Here is a 10654-nt window from a genome sequence, read left to right as displayed (position 1 = left end):
CGGTGGCTGGTTGAGTCGATTGTTGGTCACCGAGACCATCTGACTCCGTCGAATCGCCGCCGAAAGAAGCAACAGACTCGTCGCTTCTTCCGTGTTCGGTGGCGCGGCTATCAGCCGAGCGACGACACTTGGGAATCACGTGACGCCCTCGTGGCTGACGTTCCTGGCGACGTTCGCGAGTATGAGAGCGACTTGTAGCGTCGGCTCTGTCGCCGCTGCCGTGGCCAAGTTGAATTGGTCCACGTTCGAAAAGGGAGTCCATTCGATTCTGTGTTTTCAAGAAACACAAAGGATCTCCACGAGTTCTCTTTCACTGCCCTTGATTGACGCGGATCATCACGGTTGTTGATCCGACGCCAAGTGCTGAAGCGCTCACGATAGAACTCTACATCACCCCGCTTGTTAACGATGGGTGCAATGTCGTAGAGTCCACCGTGAAGCCTCTGTCGCTTGACAGGGTGCTCAGCACGGCAAGGGGCTTCATGAGGACTCCTGCCTGAGTCACTCACGGAAGGCTGGGACGGTCGCTTGGTTCCTCGGTCGCTCATTTTGAAAAGAAACACAGCCAGCATTTCTCTTCCCTTTGAAGCGTGAACGCTACTTTAAGGGGGGGTGATGTAATGGGCCTCTCATTGCATGTCTTAGTACTTATAATAGAACATATCTCAAAGGTGCTGGCACCGGAGATGAGACGGAGGGAAGCGAGGCATGTCTCTACAGGGTAAGACATGGGAGCCAGGGCTAAAGGTAGCCAGTTGTGCTCTAGATGAAGTGATGACGCCGCATCGTCATTACTCATCTCCCTAGAAAAAAAAACCATCTGGCGACACTGCATCGTCGACATGAGAGTTTCAAGTTCAAGTTCAACGCTTCCCAGTCGAAGTTCAAGGCTTACATTCAAGTACAGAATGATGGTTCCTGCTTGGAAACTACACTGGTGACGCGTCCAACGTGTCTCCACCGGTTGAAATGAGTGGCGTGAGCCAATCACTTCGCAGGGAATTTTCCACAGGACTTCAAGTTCAAGGTCCTATGGGTTGAACCTCAGTGTACCCAAGATTTTATAGATCAGTTCGTAGGTTTTATTCATGCATGTGTAGGTTTTACTTGTAAAACCTCTAGAAGCCTTTGAGGCTCATTAGGAGTAGCGACAGGAACCATAACAGCTTTTCAATTCAGTTGTCATTTTACCTCCAACCTCGCAAGTGCCCTCCAACGTTTCCTCGTTACGGTTCAGTCTCCTCTTTTAGTGAGCTGAATAAGGGACTTGGCCTAGTCCCATTACAATTCGTAAATGCTGCTGTCTCCATGTTGTGAGCCATGAGGGAAGTTTGGATGGGCAATAATGCGCCATCATCCTTCCTCATGAGCTCTTCGTCCGCATCACTACTATGAGGTGACGGCAACAGTGTCGACTCATTGTAGTCGACAATGAGCGACGGATCAACATCGTCACTGTTAAAGTGGGATGGATCCTTTAGCCTTGTTAACGCGACATCAGCAGTAGCTGTCGGCGTTTCGACTAAGGCATTTGACACGGCCGGCGAATTAACGCGGCGCGTGCGCTTAGTGTGAGGTTGAGTAGGCGTCTTCGCAGACGACCCACCAACGTGGTCCCTTTTAGGTGGCATATTTGGCGCCGTGTATGGAAACACGTGCGCTAGAGTGATTGAGTGAACTAGCGGCGCGTAAAGCTGCTCGCAGTTCCTCTCTCCTCTTTGACGAATTTAAAAATGTAAATTTGTTCTTAAAGGGGGGGATGGTTTAAGGGGCTAAAGTTGCCCTAATGTTACACAGTCCCCATTAAGTACAGTTGGTGTACTTAAGGGGATAGTCAATTACTAAATTAAAGTAATCAGACCCAGCACTCGGGTGTGGTGCACATTTGTAAACAACCCTTGTGAATGTGATGCACATGGGTGCATTCACATTAGGAAGGATGACGCCTGGCGTCATCCGTTACGCGAGGTATCTAGAAAGATACGCTCGCAATACATATTAAGCGTTATATATAGAGATGACATTTTGATTGGTAAAAATAGGTATTTATGTTTAATACGATTAAATATAAATCAGTCTAAAAACTACTTCCTACTTGGTAAGTGCGCACGAGGAGCCGGATTACCGCTCCCGTGACGACACTTAACTAAAGTACTTAGTGCGTTGGGTGAGGTCGCTAACGCGCCCACCACAACTACCTCACTGCACGCAAGAGAAGCTGGTTAACCCGCTTCCTCGCTGTGCTAGGGTGTATGTCTAAGTAGAGCGTGGCCGCATTACGACGTGCCCGCCTACACCTCTCCTTCACTGTGACCAGTGCAGGTTGGCTAGTAGTGAAGCAGTTCTAACGAAGGGTGCCCCGTTACAGTTTAATCCGCGAATGTGTGAATTCTATCTAAAATTAAATAATTTTTCTTGTATCGTGGGATCGCCAGATTTCGCAATTTTGCTTTTAGATAAGTAAACTCTTTACTTCAATACGTTTTGGAAAATAGATAATATTTTGTTACAATGAGAGCAGCACTACGTGAGACGAGCACAGTCATCGCGTGGCTCGCACGCTTTGGGGGGGTGTCATTTTGCCTCACACAGTTAGTTGATACCATCAAGTGCTCGGGTCCGTCCATGCTGCCGACTCTCAACCAAAATGGAGACATTTTACTACTAGACAAATTCTCGCCCAAGCTTTGGAAGCTGCAACCGGGCGAAGTGGTGATCGCCAAATCCGTATCCGACCCCCGTCGGACCGTATGTAAACGTATAATTGCAGATGAGGGTGAAACTGTTTGTGTGCGTACTCGGCTATCGTCGTCTGAGGTGGAATTTCACAAGATCCCCAAAGGTCATGTGTGGCTTGAAGGCGATAACAAACACGACTCACACGACTCACGGTATTACGGGCCAGTGCCGCGCGCACTCCTGGAAGGACGTGTATTGATGAGGGTGAGTTATTGAAGAAGTTAGAAGGAGTAAGTTATTACATGTGTTGATTTCATTTCCTTTTTTACAGATTTGGCCGATAAATCAGCAGAATAGGGTAAAAAAAAAAAAAGCGCCGCAAGCGTTTCGCGAAAGATAAATTCTTTTTGCTTATAAGGAAAAAATTATTGTCCAAAATGTTGTTTCTCTTGATCAATAATTCTTCAGATTATTGTGCGTAAATTTTAGAACACTTGCTACGATGCTGGAGATTTTTGTCAAAATGACATTTTTTCAATCTTGCACGTTGTTGGCGATACTTTCGAAGGTTTACATACTTTAACATTGCATCAATCGGACATTTTAGATTTTGAGCGTACGCGAACTTAGATCAAGGATCTAGTAATGACCCTGGTGGCAATGAAGGTCAAATAAATAGTGCTAGCAAAGCATCCTAATGAGACAGCAGAGTGAAAGAGATCGAATAAGACTATTAAAGTCAGCCAAAAGAATTCTTTTGGTACTAGATCATCAAACAAGCCAACTAATGACCCTGAAATAACATTGATAATTATTTAGAATCGCAGCAGCTTATTTTACCAAGACTACTGACGCGACGCAGCACCGAGACATTAACATGCGTGAAAGTTTGCGAATATATCCTGCTTTGCGTAATTCTTATTTTGTCCTCATCTCACTTTCAAGTGTAATCGATAAACGCGATCGAGTATTGTAAAAGATATCGCTCGAACAATATAAATGTCTTACGCCTCTAGTTAATATAACAAAAAAAGTATCCACGAAAATATTATTGATGGATAAATTGAAATGTTGTATTTACGCGCGCTAGACGAAACAGAGCTGCAAGTGCACACTGGAAGTCAATCAGGTTATACTATTAAAAAAGCATCAATGATTATCTGTTTTCGTTGGAAATATTACAGCGTCCCAAAGTTTCCGCACTCAATGTCATTATAAATACATTCTACCCATCACTTTAATGGAGGAAAGGTCAGTCGTTACGAGTATGTGTCAAAAAAATACTCGTATTAAATAGTTGGACTTACGTCTTTCAATCGAACGTGTACATGCAGCGGCTCGTGAGCCCTTATTTCGTTGCCGGCTCGCTGTCCGTCACCGTCAAGTACTCTACCGCGCACTGTGACGCAAAAATTCCCCTCGGAAAGGAACATGCACTGAATTTTGTGTTTTTTAATACTTGAATCCATCAATTCTGTCCACTGAACGAGTGTACGCAACAACCCCACGACCATCACGTAGTCATTCATCTCGAAACATGATTCTTCGTTTTCGTCTGTAATAATAACCTCCACCTCGACGCCGGAAATTGGCTGCTGTGAGGCGATGTCTGCTCGCTGAATTACAACAGCAACAGGAACGTATTGAAACACTTCGACGTGCAAGGTTTGAGATTTGAAAGGGGTATTGGTCACCTGAACAAATTTTGGTGCCTCGGTAGACAAATCTCTTTCTTTTCCGAATCCCAGCTTCATTGTGCCGCCATTTTGTTCACCACTTGCCAAGCCTGACGCACTTATTTCAGGAAATGGCTGGATATAAAAATTCACGGGCGGGCAGGATAGCTCCATCTTCACCTGCTCCATTCCAGCAATGAACCCCAAGTGAAACTCATTAATCCGCAAACTTCCCCGAGATCCAAAATATGTTTCCCACTCCATCGCCAAAAGGTCATTCAGCACATCAGCCGTACCATGATCCCCGCTATCTGAGACCAAGGCATAAATTCGTGGCACTTCGATCACAAATCGACGCGAACAGTGACATTCAATATCTGCCTCGCAAGTCCTTTCTTCGCTATTGTCATCCCGGCGGCGCATCCGAAAGCGAAATCCTATTTCTGTTGGATTAATTACTTGAATGATGACAAAACACGAATGATTTGTTGTCACTTCCGATTTGTCATCGGGGATATGTTTTTGCAATCGGCAATTAATAGGAACACCTACCATATTGCGCGGAAGCAATGTCACTGACTGAAGCACAAGCGCCGAAAGTGGCGTGATCTTCATTATTAGCTTTGTCTCGCGGTAAAAAATATTTTCTTTCGAACTTCCAGTTTCGTCAGCGTAGACAACACTCCATTCAATCACGATGCTATCGTCCGTTTTCTCTTGTTGCTCGGATATTTCTCGAAGAGATACCTCAAATGATATTCTTACACAGTCTCCGCTCGCTATTGGGACTGGAGATGACACGACACTGCTATACCTGAAGACAAGCGCTTTCGACGTTAATTGTTCACAAACCCCGTTTGCATTTGTGCTTTCTGATTTACTTTGCAGCGTACTATTTGCAGTACTCAAAGCTGTCTGCAGATTGTCATAAATAACACAGTACTTTTTCGCGGTATAGCGGGTCTGTAGAGAAACTGCAAGCCTGAAGTTCGTAATTTTCCGCTTGCCAACGCAGTGTATACAAAGAAGACATCGTCGTGTTTCAGTTGACATCATTGCGAGATGCACGTTGGTACTAGCTAGTTCACGACAAATTTCAGCTTTTTCGCCGTTCGAATGTGCCGTCGAAGTATGCTCATGTATACAAAGCAACACCAATGGTAACTCACGGACAACTCGAATTATCAAAGGTATTTCGAGAAGGAACAATGTTTTAATGTTGAATGCCTTAAAAAAACATCCACGAACGTTAAGTATCCCCTCCTGAAGCGGTTGAATTTCCAACACGACCGATTTGCGTTTTTGATACGGATCTAACGAGAAAGTGCGCGAGTAACACTTAACGTATACATCTTTTGTCGCCTTGTTTGCAATGCCACCATTTTCAAATGTTACCCACGCTTTCACCTCCAAAAGATTTATATGTATACCTGTTGGATTTGACAAGATCAATTGCAGCTCTATTCGATCATTAACGGGAAATCCCCTTTCGTATCTTGAAGGTGCGTCGTTACGATCGTTTCTTTCTTCTTTTCTCCCGCGGTCATTGGCTTTTTCTATACATTTTTGCTTCTCAAAAGGAGAATAATAAAATTCCGAATTTATTGCTTGCTTGTCACACTTTGACTGCATTTCAAACATTTCGAGTGCAGTCTTTCGAGAAAAGAAAGGGTTCATCAAATTGCAAATGGAACGCAGCTTTAATTTATTTACCTGGAGAAACGTGCGCAGCTTCGCTTGGTCACTAGAACGCAGCATTGTACACTCCAAGTCCAACACATGTAAAAGATTTTGCTGAAACTTTTTGATCTCTGCCTTTGACTGTAAATTCCACACCGGAACAAAATTAATTGCATGAGTTTTGCAATCACTCTCGCTTGCATCTGCGGTAGACATTCGAGCACTTTTAAGACCATCGACTTCGTTCAAACCAATGCCTCCCACATCAATTACGCTCGCCTCTTTCGCCGCCAACTTTCGATCTTCTTCATCACCTGCACGACTAGTCAGTGACTCATTAGACTGAAAGTGAGCGTGAGCAAAAGGAGCGAACGCTGGTGATGCCTTGGTCGAAAGTGCGCTCACAGCAGCAGAAAATTGTTGCCGCGGTGTTGCGAGAATTCGCGGTGTGTTAGACAATGTCGACGACAATGAAGCAGCTGCATTCGTCATTGTGGCTGATGGAGACGCAGTAAAATTACGTCGCGTTTTTGTGTCTGCTCTTGGCGGTGGAGAACAAAATATGCCACTTTTTGCATGTAGACCTAGTGCTGCCCGTTCAGCTAGAGAATAAGGCTTTCGAAGCGACAAAGCAGGTTGCTGAAGATGGTCCAATGGATTTGATGTTTTGCTAGTAGATATCTGCTTCTTTATTATCGATGGCTGGACTATTGAATCACACCATATTAACATATCAAGCAATTGAAGACAGTACGTCCCAACCAAAAGCGCATCGCCCAGCAATTCAGCTATAGCCAAAAGCTGTCGCAGCACATGAAAGCGAATAATGGGCCATGAATTATCGCTACTCGCTTTTGATGAGTTTTTCCTACAATTCCTTTGATTCACAGTCGAAACGTGCCATTGCTGCTCACTCCGTAGAGTCCTTATGTCTTGTATATTCAAGCATCTCGCTGCCATACGCTCTAGCAACAAAGCTGCCTCCAAATCTCTCTCTTGTTGAGACCCTTTTGCTACAGCAAAATGTGAGCGTAGCCTCTTTGACTCCACACCTATGCACGGAGCGTTGCGAGCTAACAAAATGGCAGCGGCTTCATGAAGAAGGAAAGCTACACGTCGACCATGTCCCAAAGTCTCGAGGATGTGGCTCGATTGGATCAAATACTCAATTTGGCGTTGCGGCTGCAACCCTGGAAGCAACATTAAACCTCTCTCTAGCACATCCCATAGTAAGCACTTGATCCAAACGCTTTCCAGCAACCTTGCTTCACCTTCTAGTACTGTACACGTAAGTGAAGCCATCGCAACCCTTGCATAGTAGCGTCCCATATTTTCAATCAGTAAACTTTCTAGCTTAATTGTGCCTGCTTTGGCGTAAAACGCAACGGCTTCCGAAGCTTTCTCCACAAGTTCAGTTGAAAACGTAGTCAATGTATTGGTGTACAAACAATAAGCCAGCCGTTCCAGTGCCGCTGCCAGCCACAATGCGTCTGCTGCTGCACCACCACTGCGACGCTCTTCTTCACGCAACATATCAATTGCTACGACGTAGTGATCCATTGCCTGCGAGACACAGCTTACGAGCAAGCTATAGTCTCCCAACAGTTTTTTCCTTCGTGCTAGGTGCCTTTTCCGTCGTCGATGCCGCGGATCTAATGCGCGAGGCGACGGATGAGTCGGAATTGACAAGCTGGACGGCAGGGACGAGCGAGGAATTAAACAAGAAACTGAACCTAGGGAATCATCCCCTCTGAAATCTCGTGAAAGCACAAGAGGCGATAAATTTGAAAGTTGACTGGCGTGCGGCTCGACGTTGACATCCAATAAGACACTTGTGAGATCTCCGCCATTCATCACTCCATCAGGCACAGCAGAGGACGTTGCGGATCTAATTGCGCTTTCTAATGCCATAAGAATGTTAACAGCTATCGTTTCCATGACAACCTGCAAATGAAGGCTCACAGTGGACTCGCCGGTGCCCTCTAACTCGTGATGCACCGGAAACATGACGAGATTGCTAAGGCCTTCGCATTCACTTGCTGTCGCATCTTCAAACGCGTGTTCAAACGCAAATAGTTTATGCATGACAAGTCCTGTAAAGCTTCGAATCGAAGCCTCAAATTGCGCATGGGCGGCGCGCAGTCCCCCGCTAAGCGTGAGCGACGGACTGTGGCACACGCCTAGCGCACCAATAACGCGGTGGCTGGCGTGCACGTCATCTCCATCGCAAGAATCGATGCGTTCAGCGGTTGATACGAATAAAAAACGCATCGAGCCGGCACCGGACCAGTCTAGGCCGCAGAACGGAGACAGCTCTGGCGAGTAGCCTCCAGGGCGTGTGAGACTCCTTAATGGCAATTCGCTATAATTTAGCAGCAGACGCGCATAGGATGTAAACAAATCTGAAGAAATGCCACCTACGGGCACTAAATACACGAGAATCTGTGCCGGTCGCTTCCAGTGTGGCAGCGGCGTCATCTGTTGGCTTGATATTTTTGAAGCTGGTGTAAAATATATTGCCATTACTTCTCAAAACATAACACAAGTTCTTTTGAAAATGGCTGTAGCTACAGAGCAAAAGGAGCCGGATGAGCCGCTGTACGTGCCGCTGAAGGTGCGGCGCCACCGTGAGCAAGAGCGGATGCAACTTAGGCGCAAATGTTTGCAAGAGCGTATCCAGCCCTTATGCAGCGACAGCGACAGTATAAGCAATGTGGACGAGCAACAGCCTAAGAGATCAAAATCAATTAGGCCAAGCACCGATACGTTGTTAGCTTCTGCCGTGGTGAATGAGCCGATAAATCGCTCGTGTGTGAGTCTCCTAGATCAGGCCTACGAAATGCGTAAGGATTTAGAAGAGAAGGGAGTGAATCAAAAAAAGGTACAGCAGGACGCAGAGGAGGTCAATATGCTCAAAGAGGCGAGTTATGTGCAGAAGGTGGCATTAGTCTCCGCCCACGAACGTGCTGAAGGAATCCATTATAAGAAAGTAATGAAGTCTACCTGGAAGCCGCCGCGTTACATATCGGACATGACGCAAGAAGAGTGCGACGCGGTCCGAAAGAAGTGGCACATTCTCGTGGAAGGTGAAGACGTCCCACCACCTATCAAGTCATTCGCATACATGCGCTTCCCGTCCGCTATTTTGGACGCACTAAAGGCTAAAAATATTATGCGTCCGACTCCAATACAAGTCCAAGCGCTCCCGTGCATTTTAGCGGGACGAGACATGATTGGTATTGCATTCACTGGTTCCGGCAAGACTGTGACGTTTACGCTGCCGCTCGTCATGCTAGCACTTGAGGAAGAAAAAAAGATGGCAATCATTGGTCGTGAAGGTCCTTTTGGTCTAATTGTGGGACCCTCGCGCGAGCTCATGCGACAGACTTTTGATGTTGTAAAGCACTTTACGGACCACTTGTTTCAAGCAGGTTACCCGGAGCTTCGCAGTCTGCTATGTATCGGTGGAGAAGAAAAGCGTCAACAGTCTGATTTTATTGCTCATCGTGGTGTTCATATCGTGGTGGCTACTCCTGGAAGATTAAATCACTTTTTGAAACTGCGGGAGATGAATTTACAACTGTGTAAGTACATTTGTCTGGATGAAGGAGACCGTATGCTGGATTTGGGCTTTGACGAGGAAGTTGCTACAACTTTTAATTACTTTACAAGTCAAAGGCAAACGCTGCTCTTCTCGGCAACAATGCCGCAAAAATTTCAGGATTTCGCCAAGGACGTTCTTGTAAAGCCTGTACTAGTAAATGTCGGTCGTGCTGGTGCTGCCAACTTAGATGTGATCCAAGAGGTTGAGTACGTCAAACACGATGCTAAGATTGTGTACCTGCTCGAATGTCTTCAGAAGACAAGCCCACCTGTTGTTATCTTTTGTGAACGAAAGGGCGACGTTGATGATATTTATGAATATTTGATTTTGAAGGGCGTTGAAGCGGCTTCTATTCATGGTGGCAAGGACCAGGAAGAGCGTAACGAGGCAATTGATCTGTTTAAAAGTGGACAGAAAGACGTGCTTGTTGCAACGGATGTAGCGGCTAAGGGCCTTGACTTTCCGGATATCAAGCACGTTATTAACTTTGATATGCCTGCTGAGATCGAAAATTACGTGCATCGAATTGGTCGTACAGGTCGTTGTGGCAAAACTGGTGTTGCAACAAGTTTTATCAACAAAAGTGTTTCTGAGAGTACACTGCTGGATCTGAAACATCTACTTGTCGAGGCCAAGCAGACTGTACCGCCAGTGCTGAAGGCCTTGGAGGATCCTTATGAAGAGCTCAAACATTGCAACGATAGGCATTCAAACGCCACTGGAACAAAAGGTTGTGCATTCTGCGGTGGCTTAGGACATCGAATAACTGACTGCCCGAAAGTGGACGCACAAGTTCGAAAGATTGGAGCAGGCAAGCGCGATTTCCTTGCTGGGAAGAGTGAAGGTTATGGTGGTGATTCACTTGGTTAGAGATAAGAGAAATGTTTTTTAATGTCAACCATTGGTAATCATTCATTGCAGCGTATGTCGTTCGTTACATTAGTTTACTGTTGCTTTTATAATTAAGTAAAACAAAATGCTCGCGAGAATTAAGATTGCTAGTCACAAAATTTAG

General features: G+C 45.7%; 3 protein-coding genes across 3 annotated transcripts; 2 read left to right on the top strand and 1 right to left on the bottom strand.

The window, feature by feature from the left end:
• Window positions 1-2482: 2482 nt before the first annotated feature.
• On the top strand, window positions 2483-3120 carry CCR75_008832 (uncharacterized protein). Its single transcript, XM_067966879.1, has 2 exons — window positions 2483-2943; window positions 3011-3120. Exons 1-2 carry the CDS (start codon window positions 2512-2514, stop codon window positions 3077-3079), a joined length of 501 nt encoding a protein of 166 aa, XP_067816080.1. The 5' UTR covers window positions 2483-2511; the 3' UTR covers window positions 3080-3120.
• Window positions 3121-3968: 848 nt separating this feature from the next.
• CCR75_008833 (uncharacterized protein) lies at window positions 3969-8513 on the bottom strand (the record flags this gene model as incomplete). Its single annotated transcript, XM_067966880.1, has 1 exon — window positions 3969-8513. The coding sequence occupies one exon, from the start codon at window positions 8511-8513 to the stop codon at window positions 3969-3971; it is 4545 nt and encodes a 1514-aa protein (XP_067816036.1).
• A 79-nt stretch (window positions 8514-8592) lies between these two features.
• On the top strand, window positions 8593-10509 carry CCR75_008834 (uncharacterized protein; the record flags this gene model as incomplete). The annotated part of the gene is made up of 1 exon (XM_067966881.1): window positions 8593-10509. The coding sequence occupies one exon, from the start codon at window positions 8593-8595 to the stop codon at window positions 10507-10509; it is 1917 nt and encodes a 638-aa protein (XP_067816083.1).
• Window positions 10510-10654: the final 145 nt, after the last annotated feature.

This window comes from Bremia lactucae (assembly GCF_004359215.1).
Source record: "Bremia lactucae strain SF5 chromosome Unknown BlacSF5_NotPlaced_182_SHOA01000115.1_669280bp, whole genome shotgun sequence".
In the NCBI taxonomy this organism is placed as follows: domain Eukaryota; phylum Oomycota; class Peronosporomycetes; order Peronosporales; family Peronosporaceae; genus Bremia; species Bremia lactucae.
The sequence above is the reverse complement of the archived record's forward strand: the minus strand, read 5'-3'. Positions and strand labels throughout refer to the sequence as shown.

Bases quoted from the DNA above. Each gene is read 5' to 3' on its own strand.
- CCR75_008832 (XM_067966879.1), top strand. From the start codon at position 2,512: ATGAGAGCAGCACTACGTGAGACGAGCACAGTCATCGCGTGGCTCGCA. The intron at 2,944-3,010 runs GTGAGTTATTGA...CCTTTTTTACAG, and splicing joins AAGGACGTGTATTGATGAGG to ATTTGGCCGATAAATCAGCA.